At 39.4% G+C, this 14023-nt stretch overlaps 1 protein-coding gene across 1 annotated transcript in view; it reads right to left on the bottom strand.

The window, feature by feature from the left end:
- Nucleotides 1-447: 447 nt before the first annotated feature.
- RAB40B (RAB40B, member RAS oncogene family) overlaps nucleotides 448-14023 on the bottom strand; it is an 86073-nt gene continuing 72497 nt past the window's right edge. Inside the window, exons 5-6 of the mRNA XM_033960886.1 lie at nucleotides 11149-11371; nucleotides 448-1588 (exon numbers count right to left, since the gene is read on the bottom strand). Of these exons, the coding sequence (XP_033816777.1) occupies nucleotides 1317-1588; nucleotides 11149-11371 (495 nt within the window). The 3' untranslated portion in view covers nucleotides 448-1316. The remainder of the gene's footprint in view (nucleotides 1589-11148; nucleotides 11372-14023) is intronic.

Raw genomic sequence — 14023 nt, 5'->3', positions numbered from 1 at the left:
ATAAAATCAGGGTGTGTAGAACAATCATTTGCTTCATTTGGTTAGCTTAAGTAACAAAGATACTATTAGATAAAATCATCAAAATAAAAAATATATATTTTGAACATGTCCACAGGTTTGGAAATTATGGATTTGACCAGTTTTTGCTCTCAATGACTTTGACTATTCTAGGGTGTTGAGTAGTGGCAGCACCAGAGTCTGATGCTAAACAGCATTGTTTAATTTAATCAATACTGTTGAGAGAGACTTACCCCCCTCCCCCCTTTACAAAGCTGCACTAACATTTTTGGTGTCGGCAGCCACGGTAACAGCTTGGACACTCATAGAATTCCTATAAGCATCCAAGCTGTTATTGCCTGCTGGCGCAAAAAATGCTAGTGCGGCTTTGTAAAGGAGGGGATTAGTGACAATGAATGTCAAAAATATAAATAAAATGAAGTAGGAATCCTCTTCATCAGAAACATTTATTTTTAAATAATAGTGTTCTCTCTTATAAAACAAATCTTCAAGCACATATTCACATTCTACATAATGCTCTGTTGCAGATAGTTTTGAAACTTTGTCTTTGGCATTTTCTCCCCTTAATACATCAACCTTTAAAACATCTGGTAAAAAAATGGGTCAACTTACAGAAAAATAAGCATATAAATCACAGATTATTCTCAAAAAGGTATTAAATAACATAGCAAAAACTTCTATCAAATATTCTGATTCATACAGATCGGACAGATTCTTTTCATAATCTGCATGTATCATATTCTCTATACACATCCAAAGCATATTTAAATTAGTGCCTCTAGATCACCAAGGTGAACATTTACAAAAAGTCAAAACTACAATTGCAATTCTTTTGTGTTGCTAGATCTGTATATTTTACAATGTACACAATACATTGCTTGTTCAAATATCTGTTAGGTGCTACCAGACACAGATTTCCACTTCAGATACTTTAGGGAATCAACTTACCTTGATTACATACATTTAATTCACTAATTACAAGGCAAACTTTGCTTCCAAAAATATTACACAGTCATGATATCACAATGCAACTTTTCCTTTGTAAATTCACATCCAAAACAAGTCCTCATGCACATCAAATTCAAAATATTTACTTACACAGCAAGGTTTTACAATTTCATTTAAATTGTATTTAAGCAGCATTATTGGCATGAGCAAATTCATGACAGGGAGATCCCCCACCCCCTCTTTTCTGTATGTACTTATAGATACATACTGCTATAGAGTAGTGCCCTTAACTGAAGTCCTAACTTTCAAAGTCCCAAGCATGATAATGGTAGTGCAGTTTGTGACCAGAACTATGAGATTTTGCAGCTGTTTCGGGAGCAATCTTTGGGTGGGCTCTGTGGTGGACGGATGATCTTGGCTTTTTTTAGGCTGTTTCTCTTGTTACTGTGGTTAGTGGTGAGGGAATAAGAGCGCCCATGCATCATTCTAGCATTCAGGCCATTGGCCATTGAAAAAGACTTGAGATGGCTTCTTAAGGCAACAGGGAGTGGGAGTTTGTCAACAAGATGCACAGGGGTGCAGGAAACAATGGCACGGCAGCAGAGGTCTTGCAAACTCAGTACTGTAAAGACAGAAAAACAAAAAGAACATTATAGGTGCCTTTTTATAACATTACTCCTATATGAAAAGTCCAGATAGGTGCCTATTTTATAAGGTCAGCAGAGGTGTCTAGGTACTTTTATAAAACAGGACTCAGTGCCAGTCCAGTAAGAAATCCTCATGTTCAAATAAACACCTGCTCTGAAAATGGTGCAGATTTATAACTATCCTGCTCCCACTGTACTCAGTCTATGCCCTTGTGAATGCCTAAGTGCAGATCATGTAAAACTAGGGACATTTTTTTCTGTGTACCTACTTTTTACATGTTTACCCCCACACATTTTGTAAGAGCATCTTCCTACATATAAAACATGCTTTAAATACAGCAGAAACTTTATAAAATTAACTCCTTTAAGTGACCGCTCCTTCTCATATTCTCTTAGCCACAAGGAGACAGGATGTGTAGCAGAGCTCTGACAAGGTGATGTTCCTGTTACATGCCAGCAGGGGGAGCCTGAGCAGTGGAGTGTGTGGAGCTAATTTGCATAACATATTGGAAAGGCACCTGGGAGCTGTCCACTCATCCTGACTGGAAAAAGATGCTGAAAAAAACAGGTCCAGAGCAGAAAGCTAGGAAAATCAGAAGCCCCTTCAGGGGTCAGGCGACCATCAAGGGAGGAATGCTACATTGATCTGCTACATTAACCACTCTTACCACATCCTCTGGCAATGCATTCCAGAGCTTAACTATTCTCTGATGCAGTAAAAAATCAATCAGGATTTGTAGACTTCAATCATATTTTCCCTCATCCATCTCGTTTCCAAGCTGAAGAACCCTAACCTCTGTAGTCTTTCCTCATACAAGAGTTCCATCCCTTTTATCATCTTGGTCACTCTTCTTTGAACTTTTTCTAGTGCTGATATATCTTTTTTGAGATAAGGAGACCAGAACTAAATGCAATAGTCAAGGTGAGATTGCATCATTAAGCAATACAGAGGCATTATAACATTCTTAATCTTGTTTACCATTTCTCTTCTAATAATTCCTAGCATCTTGTTTGCTTTCTTGGCCACCGCCACACATTGAGTGGGTTTCATCGTATTGTCTATAATGACACCCAGATCTTTTTCTTGGGTGTTAAACTCCCAAGGTGGACCCTTGATAATGGTACCAGAAGCAGCCAAAGGAGCACAGGGAAGCAGCCTGATAGATCTGGGTGAGCAATGGTTAAAGATCTGGCGAGCAATCAGCAGAGGAACTGGCAGGGTCGGTGGTGACCAGCGGAGAGTCTGGTAATGGCACTGGAAGCTGCTTGAAGACCAGAAGGGTCAGGAGAGGACCGGAAGACCATGGACTCCAGGGAGGACCCGGAGAGGACTAGGAAGAGCCTGGGGTAACCTTGGCCTAGATGTACTAAGAGGATTGGTAAGACCGTGTGGATCTGCGCCGATCTGATTTTTTGGCCAATTCAGAAAGAGCTATTGATACACTAAAAAGTTTGAAAGCAAATGATTCACGTGGAGATTTGCCGTACTCCCTGACTCTCCAAATCAATGGATCACTGTAAGAGCAACTCTCACACATGCGCAGAGCCGGCAGGGGAAAGCCTCCTGCCATGCTGTTTGGGGCAGGAAACCTTTTTTTTTTCCTTTCTTTTTTTTTTAATGGGCACAGATGTTGAACATGTTATACACGCACAATATCTGCCCCATTAATAAAAAGCCCCCCCCTCCCGATGATGGCTCTCCCCAATGACCCCTGACAAAACACAGCACCAGGAATTGGTAGGAAGGATAGCCACTCCCTCCTGCAATTCATCCCCCCTCCACACAAGACACAAATGGCAGGAAGGATGCCCACTCCCTCCTGCCACCAAAGACCCACCCCTGTGCCAGGTGCCCCCCAAAATCCCCTACCCTCTGCCTTTCCCTCTCCCCAAAAAGGCAGCTTCCACTAATGTCTTTCTTCCTCACATCTGATATGATAGCTTAGGGATCATAGCTAAGCTATGATCTTGTCATATGACTAGGATCGCTAAGCTCTCATGGTAGGAACCCCCATAACTGAAAGGAAGCAGCTGTGGCTCAGCAGGTAAAAGCCCTGTGCTCATCTTCCATGCTAAGGTCTGTATCTGTTTTGGATTTTTTCCATTTTTAAGCTTTTGCAAATGAAGTTATGTATGCAATCTAAACTAAACTAAACCTTAAGCTTATATACTGCATCTTCTCTATAAGGATATATTTTTTTCTTGTGCTTTCCTTGCTTTCAGTAATGAGCTGATTGGAGCACTGTTATTCAGAAAAAAAAGGGTAGCTTTTTTAGCAAGAAACCTAGAGCTGTGTTTTTTCATATACTCTGCTTCAGTTAATGGATGTTTTCCTCTAATTAGCTAACATTGCTGTTTGTCCACAAAAATAGAAGGTTTTGCATGCTATATATCTGTTTTGATGTGCCCGGTTTATATAGTGTCTTATTAAATGTATTTTGAACTTAATAAAGCAAAAATAAAAACCCAGAGAGCTATTTAGCAGATCACATTAAGGACATCCAAACTGTGCCTAAGTTCTATCCATAGAACTCGGGTCTATTTGAAGCCCAAACTATGCTCAAAAGTAGACCTGGTTTTCATTCACCTACAATGTAGGCATGAGATGGATGCCCTATGTCACTCAGCATTATGCAAATGAATTGAAGGATGCTCATATTGAAGCCTCGCCCAAACCATGCCCACGCCTATTCCGTTAGGCATGAGTTTTCCCAATGGGCATCCATGAAATTGTGGGGGTGCCTACAAAGTGACATCCACATCCTTTGGACATCCATGTGCCAATTATCGCTTGTTAAGACCCTTAAATGGCTTATTAACCACTTAGTTTGGATGCCTAAGTCCTGCTCAGAGCTAGGTAAGACTTAGGCACCCTTTATAGAATCAGGGCCTTAATTCCTTGACTTAGGGTTAATGCTAGTCAGGTTCCAGAGGGAACCATGATTACTGCTCCCTGTCAAAGAATTGTTAATGTGATGGCTATGCTGATTTGGAAAGGGGATATAAAAATAGGGGGAATATCCCTGAGTAGCTGCCAATAAGGCTAATGGTTCCAGTTCTCAGCCCTGGTTCTGATTGAGATAGAAAGGAGCAGAAGGAAATTGCTAGTCCAGAAAAAAGAAATGCTTTATTCCTCTTATTACCATCTCATTTAAATTTTTTCTACTAATGTTGCCACCAGCAAAATGGGTTGCTATAGTGATGGATAATGGCTTGTTGTTGGCTGTATTTTGGCTATTCAGAGCACAAGATTCCCATCCTGAGCATCTTAGCCACAGCTCCCCTCCGTCCATTAAGTTGATTTTATATGTTAAAAATTGGGACTGTGTTTCTGACGGGGATGGGGGGTGGGCAAGATCACTAAATTATAAAATAAATCTGCATATTTAACTCAGGCTTTCTAGTCCAGGAAAATTAAAGCTGATTGGCTATAGAAACATAGAAACATAGAAATAGACGGCAGATAAGGGCCCACGGCCCATCTAGTCTGCCCACCTTAATGTCCCTCCCCTACCTTTGCCCTGTGAATAGATCCCATGTGCCGATCCCATTTGGCCTTAAAATCAGGCACGCTGCTGGCCTCAATCACCTGTAGTGGAAGACTATTCCAGCGATCAACCACTCTTTCAGTGAAAAAGAATTTCCTGGTGTCACCTCGTCCTTATAAAAATATTCATATTACTAGTGTTTAAGCCCGTTAGAATAACGGGTGCTAGAATAGATGTGCAGACTTAACAGTGAAAAAAATTTACTGAAAACTTACCGTGAGAGCTTTAATATCCATTATATGGTTGATTTAAGTTTTTCTATTTTTCTTATTTGTTGTTGGATGTTACTGAGGTGACTGTTCTTCCTGTAGATGTCTTTTAGTAGCCATGGTGTTATTTTTAATTTTGTGTGAATTTTCCTTTAAGTGTGTTTGTTGAATGTTATGGTGCCCACCTACCCAGCACACTCCTCCCCCAAAGTAAATTAAGGTCTGTCTCTCTTCTTTTCAGTCTGTCTCTCTGGCCCTCTGTCTGTCTGTCTGTCATTCTTTCTTTCTCTCTCCTTGGCCGCTGTCTATCTGTCTGTTTTTTTTCTTTCTCTCTCTGTCCTTGGCTGCTGGCTATCTGTCTGTCTTTCTGGCCCACTGTATCTGTCATTCTTTCTTTCTCTCTCTCTCCTTGGCTGCTGTCTGGATGGCTGTCTTTCTATCTGTCTATCTCTCTGCCTGGCCCCCTGTCTCTCTCCCTGGCTCCCTGTTTTTCTTTCTGTCTGTCTCTTCTGGTCCCCTTCTGTCTCCCCCCCCCCCCACCCCCGAGCAAACCATGATAGCTGTCTGCCTCCCAGCACACCCCTCCCTCCAAAGCAGCCCCCTTTCCCTCTCCCTCTTCACTTCCCTGAGCAGTAGTAATTTTTTTTTTAACCTTATAGCAGCCGCTGGACACCTCCTGCCGTTCCTCTAAGCAAGTTAATTTCCTATAGTCACTTCAGGGATAATAGTTGAAACACAGATGAGTCAGAAAAATGATTAAATCACCAAAAATTGAATCTGACTGAACTAAAAATACTTAAATAACCAGGCTGTGGAGAGTGATCAAAAAAATTCCTGTTGATTGCTCAGAGATGTGGAACTCTTTAAGGAAGGTTAAAAAACCTCCTAGTGGAACAAAGTTCACCTTCCAGTCATTGCAAACTTTATGAACAATGAGCACGCTCCAACCCAAAAATCATTTAAATAAATTTAATAAATAGAAGGTCAAAAAATGCAGAACACTCATAAAAAGTAGTTTCTTAAATTCTTATGGACTTATAAAGCAATCATCGCATTGTAGATATTGACTTATAATAGTTTAACTTATCTTGTGAAAAAAGATCCGGGGGTCCCAACGTGGCCCCGTTTCATTTCCTGCTTCTGGAGACCCAATCGTAAATGTTATTTAGATCCCTTACAGTTCTTAATAATAGTTGTGAACATGTGATGATGTGCTGACACACCTAAAAATGAAAATATAACATCGTCAAGTGTGGGTAGAAGAATATTATACTCACACTACAACTGTGATGTCAAAGTCATTCTTAGCTTAATCATGGGAAGAAATGCAAGCGATACATACCACTGCTGGATAACAATAATTCAGAAAATTCAACTACCAGAGAGACGCTGCCAACTCCTCACCTTTTTAAATCTATGGGGGAGGACTCTTTCTGCATACGTAAAAGACGTCAGAGCGTACTGACGTCAGACTCATATGTTGAGGAAACAAACCCCCACTGGTTGTCAAACTGCAAAAATGCAGGTAGAAGTAAAAGGTGCGGTTAAAATAAAACTGAACACTGAATGATTAAAGTGCAAGATGAACTGAAAACACTGGTTAAAGTGAAAAATGTTTACAAAAAAGAGTCCTTCCCCATAGATTTAAAAAGGTGAGGAGTTGGCAGCGTCTCTCTGGCAGTTGAATTTTCTGAATTTATATTGTTATCCAGCAGTGGTATGTATCGCTTGCACTTCTTCCCATGATTAAGCTAAGAATGAATTTGACATTACAGTCGTAGTGTGAGTATAATATTCTTCTACCCACACTTGACGATGTTATATTTTCATTTTTAGGTGTGTCAGCACATCATCACACGTTCACAACTATTATTAAGAACTGTAAGGGATCCAAATAACATTTACGATTGGATCTCCTGAAGCAGGAAACAAAACGGGGCCACGTTGGGACCCCCAGATCTTTTTTCACAAGATAAGTTAAACTATTATAAGTCAATATCTACAATGCGATGATTGCTCTATAAGTTCATAAGAATTTAAGAAACCACTTTTTATGAGTGTTCTGCATTTTTTGACCTTCTATTTATTCAATTTATTTAAATGATTTTTGGCTTGGAGCGTGTTCATTGTTCATAACATTTGCAATGACTAGAAGGTGAACTTTGTTCCACTAGGAGGTTTTTTTAACCTTCCTTGAAGAGTTCCACATCTCTGAGCAATCAACAGAAATTTTTTTGATCACTCTCCACAGCCTGGTCATTTAAATATTTTTAGTGCAGTCAGATTCAATTTTTGGTGGTTCCTCTAAGCAAAACAGCACCACAACTGACACTCTCCTGCCGCTACTAACAAGGGACACAAACTGTCTGCGCCGCCGTTGTGAAACCGCCACCACAACTGCCACTCTCCTGCCGGTCCTCTAGGCGCAACTAATAGGGTACCAACAAACCGCCAAACACAGCCGCATGCGCCTAAAGCTGATCGCCATTGAAAGAGCTGCACACTCACGCGCCTCCAGCCACCGCATGCGCAGTGAGGTGTCAAGTAGAATACTGCCACAGAAGCACACCTCACAGCGCCAGGAATCACGATGTTTCAACAGCGCATGCGCGCTTAGGGTTTTATATATAGAGATTATAGGTTTATCCTTATAAAAATGTTCATATTATTATATGTTTGTGACCAGTTTAGGGAAATGTCATCATGTTATCATTCTATAAGCAACTAAGGGTTGTTGGGGTTTTTTTTTTTTTGTTATTTTGCTTCTACAGCATCAACACTATAAAAAGAGCTCAAATTTAAACAATTAAAATTAGATACAGGTATGTATGTGTGTCACAAACAATACATGACAGACAAAAAGCACACCGTTTCAATTTTGCAAACAATTATCTACATTCCCACAATCTGTCATCACTGTTCTGCTAATGAAAGACAAAACATTAGCTAAAACAGGGATTAGTTTATATTTTTAATAACAGCAACATGCAGTGATCCCTTTATCAGATCAGGACCGACCATAAACTCAGCTTATAGAAAGCCAGACAAGGAAAAGAGAGTAGACCAAGAGAATGAAAGCTGTGCTACATCTTGTATTTCTTTTTTCTTTCTAGCACTCTTACCCCAACTCCACCCCTAATGCCTCTGCCACACTGGCAATCCTTGAAGAAGGTTGTCTCTTCCATAGCTAGCCCTCAACACCCCTCTTTATCTGTAGAAGTTACTAGAGAGGTGGCAGCTATAGTCCCTCTCTCCCCAGATAAGCATGTTACCTATTCAGCATCAGACAAAAATTTGAAATTGCATCTCCTGATCAAACACAGAGGTCTAAGTCATGGAGCTGGTCCTACAGTGCTTTGTACAAAATTCCTTGTGCTGCACTGTACAAATTGATAGACTTTATTGTGCATCAAGAAGCATTATCATTAGTGATCTGTTTTAATTTTTATTATAAATAAAAATGCTGCTATAAATGTGAAAAAAATGCTAGAATTATGCTTTTCTATTACTAGATTGCAACCTCTAATGGGTCAGAACTAAACTGCCATTTATCTAGGATTATGTATTGTATATGTATATTAAAAATAGAAACTCAAGCATGTAATCAAGATAAATTATCTTCCATTTTGTTTTTTAGCTTCAGTTGGATACCAAGAAAGGCTTATCAGATTACCCTGATGTCTCTGTTTTGCAGTTTGTCTTTATATGTGTCTCTGTGTGCTTCTAAGATGGCAGCACCAGGGCAGAAGTGAGTGAGTATCACTCTTGTGTCTTCACGGTATGCTAGCCAGGAGTTGCCACTAGACATAATTTTTATTTTTCAGTTGAGGAGGGGGTTGGAGGAAGGAGGTGCCACTAGAACCAGGGAATTTATTATTGAGTTGAAGGAAGAGGTTTCAAGTTGAGTCATGGGGTAGGTGGGCTGCTAGGCTACTAGGGATTGATGTGTGTGGGAGGGGGTGCAACAACTTTTTTTTAATGTCCCCCTTCCTAACTGTGTGAGCCAATTACCGCTCATGCACTGACAGGAAGGAGGATAGTTTGTAGTGAACTGCAGATTGCTGCTGCAATTTAACAAAGCAGTAACTTGAATGCTCATTGAATATTGCATACTGCAGGTATCCCCTCTTAAGAAGCTGCAAGGGTTTTTTTATCGCCAGCCATGGCAATAAAAGCTCTAGCGCTCTAAGAAACCAGACGAAAAGGGAGACCTGGAATCAGATGGTTGGGCACATTGAAAACAACCATAGGGATGATGCTGCAGGACTTTACAGAACTAGCACAAAACCGATTTCATTTTAGATCTGTAATTCATCGTCGCTAGGACTTGAACATGAGTCAATGGCACCTAATTAACTTTGTCCATGTTATAGGACTAAGACGTTATTACTCTCTCTTGTCTCTCAGATTAAAAATATATTAAGTAAAAAGCAATTTGTGGTTCTTTTACAGTTTTGATTTATTGGTTGCATTTAATGTAGTCGATCACAAAGTTTTTAACATTTCTCCTTTCACAAATAGGTATAGGAGGTTGTTATGCCAGTTATGCCCCAGCATATTACTGATAATTTTGTTTATGTATTCTCAAGTCTGCTGACCTGAACTCCTTACCCCCAAAGAAAAGTAATACCAGATGGTCTCTACAATAACCTTGCTTATTTGAGATCCTGACCTCTTTGATCTGACTTCCTTGACCACACCAAAAGGATAAGTAAAGACAAATGGCCTCTGTAACACCTTCTTGATAGCATCAAAGAGACAGTGCAACACCTATCCTGACTTCCTTTATTTGAGTGACAACTGGATAGCATCAAAGAGACAATAAACTGCAACACCTCCTTGCTTATTTGAGATCCTAACCTCCTTGATCTTCAAAGGGACAGTGAAACCAGTCTCATGGGAAAACAATTACTGCAAACACCTCCGTCTGACATCCTGACCTGGGTGTTGTCAAAACACAGAACAAAAGAGCAGGACTAATTGTAACAGCAGGACCAGCTGTTTATGCTTTTACTATGAACTCCGCAGTGTGCATCCTATATAAGACCGGGATTCTGACCCTGACAGCAGAATCCATGACGTTTGGCCACGTCTCACGGGACAGTCCTTTGGTCTATCCATCTATCTATTGCAGGGGTTCCCAATAGTGAGGATGGTCTGGGGTCAAGGTGAGGATAATTTATATTTATATATATGTATAATAAAGTGTTATTGTTTATGCTTTATATTGTCTGGGTGCTTTTCTGAGTGTTACTGATCATCCCACCTGTCAGAAATTAGTGGCAGAACAGAGGTAATGTTTTGAAATGATTGTTGCTAGTGCTGCCCGATTCACGCTTCAAATCGATTCACCTTGGGTGAATCAATTAAAAAAAAAAAAAAAAAATTGGCCTCCCCGATTCGGTGATTGACTCTTCCCCCCTTGCCCCCTAAAGCAGGAGCAGCAGCACTGCCTCTTGCTGGCGGGCTGCTGCCACTCCTGCTTTAAAGAGCGAGGGGGGAGAGTCAGTCGGGATGTGCTGGTGTCCAGCTTCCCCCTGGCCTTCCGCTGATGTCCATTTACCTAATTCCAGCAGCTGAAGTTGAAAGAAATCATTTTTGACAAAAGGTATATTATATCAAAATTGTACAAACTGATTTGCAGACTTTATTATACTTTTTTTCCCACTTTGCTTTTGCCTGAAACACAAATTGCTACGAGCTTAAAACATAGGATGCTGAAGCATTATGTATAAGACATCGGTGAACTGCTAAACAGGCATTATATGGTTTGCTTACCCTTGTTTGGCCTCCAGAGGCGGTCCATCCCATGCCTCATTAACACTATTCTTGCCAATTCTGTGAAGGACTCTGTGATGTTAAAGTTGCACAGTGGGCTGACCTCAAAGAACGTCATACCTAGTCTTTCAGCATAAGCTTGTGCTTGTTCTGTTGAAACCTGACGCTTGAAGGCTAAATGAAGGCGATTCCCAACCAAAATTTTCGGTACACCAGGAGCATGCTGAGGAAATATATTTTTTTTTAAAAAAAAGTTATTTTATTGCTCCTTGAAATATATGGAGAATGCAGATAGTTTTGAACTTTTTAAAATGTCTTTAAAGGAACATTTTGGGCTAGATTCTGTAAACAGCGCCATCTTCATTATCTGCCTAAAAATTGGCTGCCGATCCCATGTCAATCATGCAACGTGCCATTTATAGAATTGTAGTTTTTGTCAAAGGTAGGCGCCGGAAATGTAAGCCAGAGCTTTAAAGGCTTATATTTCTGGTGCCTACCTTTGAGAATCACATCTACGGAGGCGTCTTAGAAAGCCTAATATCATTTCCGGCAATAACCATGCCTACTTCATCCTTAAGTGTTCTAAGGCACCTCCATAGACATGATGAAGGTGCTGTTTTACATTTTTTTAAAAACAATGTTTTAAAATGGCTATTACTAATTAACCACCCCTCCCCTTTTACAAAACTGCGATAGTGGTTTTTAGAACAGGCCGGCACGCTGAATGCTCTGTGCTGCTCCTGATGATCATAGAATTCCTATAAGTGTCAGGAGCAGCACAGAGCATTCAGTGCTCCGGTCTGCACTAAAAACTACTATCACGGTTTTGTAAAAGGGGGAGGGGTAAGTTAGGCACCGATAGGGCACCTACTGGCACCTAACCTAAGGCACCGTTTATAGAATATGGGCCTTTGTTCTTACAAAAACTTACTTGCATAATGGACTAATCATTCAGGCCTCCTTTTATCAAGCATTTTAGAATGAGCCAGTGTGGTAAATGCTCCAACACTCACAGGAAATGAATGAGTATTTCCCACAGAAGCAGCTTGATAAGAGGACCTCAGCTAGTACTGCATTAATTGTATATGGGTTGACAGTACCATAAAGCTTTCAAAACTGACCTAAAATGATTGCAGAATTTATTTTTCTTTATAAAATAGTTATGGTATTTTTATATTGTCAAGAAGAAACTGTTATAATAATCAAATATTTTTTAATAAGTAGTCTTATTTTAGCACAAAATGGGATATACAAATACATTTATAACAAACAAGCCAATAGATGTGTTTCTTTTAAAATTAGTTTGTTACTTCAATGTTTATCTAGCTTTATGCAGCTGGCTATCTTTTATACAGTTAAATGCAATATTTAGCACTTAACTGCCTAAGTGAAACCACATAAAGACTGGACCACATAAAACTCAGTCCTATTTTGCAGCTTAGCTTAAGCAGTTAAGTGCTGAATATCGGCACAAATACCCCCAGCCCACCCACAAAATAAGTTGGTTCTCGGTTTAGCAGTCTGATGTGATATTTAGTGGCAATATCATAACTCTTAATTAGATTGTGAGCTCTTTCCAGCAGGGACTGTCTCTTGCATGTTTAAAGTACCGCACTGCATGTGTGTGGTAGTTCTATAGATATAATAAATAGTAGTAGTAGTACTTAAATGTCACTGAATTTCAGTGGATAGCCCTTCACAAGTTATTGAACTGGCCAGGAGCCATTTCTGGCCAGTTAAATTGCTTTGAATATTTGACCCCAATATATCCAATTCCAGTTTCACTAAAATCATATGTGACTTTAACTTACAAGGAAAAGCTATCAAACTAGGAGCCATTCCTGAAAAACGGGAGATGGTACATTTATTTTGTACAAATCTTTTCAGGATGAGCTGGAACTATCTTCATAGAAAGACTTGTAAATGCCAAAAGATAAAAACCATTCAGTTACTAGTTTGCCATGTTTTACTTGACTATTTTGCTAAAGTGAGATCCTGCTTATTCTCTGCTCCCCTTTCTCCCTCCCTCCCATAAAAGACGTCAAAGGGCCCCAAATTAACTTGAATATCTTAGTATGCCCCAGCATATCCGCATTCATCTTTTAAATGTACTTTTTTTTTTTAACAATAATCAAAAAGTGCATGTGTCTGCACAAATTCAGGCAGTTTTGACTATCTGCTCCTTACTGGCCATCTTGAGGTCACAATTAATGATGATGTTCAGCTCCTTTCCTCTTTCTTGATCTTCCAAATAGTATGTAGTGCTTGGATTTTTATACCTCAAACACAAGAAAAAAAACAAACAAGGCTTCTTTCTTTAACATAAGATGATGAATAATTTTAAAGTCTATATTTTTGTGTTGAGTATTTAAAGAAAAGTGTGAAATGTGTGAAGTGTAAAGAAATAAAATTAAAAACTTCAATAAGCACTTGGCTGAGTTCATAGAAATTCAGTGTATTACTGAATATAATCTATGGAGATTTTACTTGATACAGGGATTTTTTCTGATTACTTTTTTGGAATCAGCAAAGAAGGCCTTTGTATTTGTACTAAGAAAGATAAGTGGCTATGATTCTGCAGAATTTTTGCTTTCTTCTGGTTCACCACAAACAAACAGTTGGCTTAATGTGGGTTATTTGAAGAAGGTTAAATTTTCAACCAAACTAAACACTATTGCAGTGATGTTTCACATCTGGTAGACTGATAACTATTACTTTTAAGTAACTACTTCATTGCAAAATAAAGAACTGATTACAGATAATTTGTGGTTTACTTAGTCATTCTCCTTCTGATGATTTTGCAAGAGGAAAAGACTAGATCAAGCTACAAAAGTATGTATTTTATTTTATTTTTTTAAATCTTTATTGGTTTTTA

The sequence above is a fragment of the Geotrypetes seraphini genome, chromosome 10, assembly GCF_902459505.1.
Source record: "Geotrypetes seraphini chromosome 10, aGeoSer1.1, whole genome shotgun sequence".
In the NCBI taxonomy this organism is placed as follows: domain Eukaryota; kingdom Metazoa; phylum Chordata; class Amphibia; order Gymnophiona; family Dermophiidae; genus Geotrypetes; species Geotrypetes seraphini.
The sequence above is the reverse complement of the archived record's forward strand: the minus strand, read 5'-3'. Positions and strand labels throughout refer to the sequence as shown.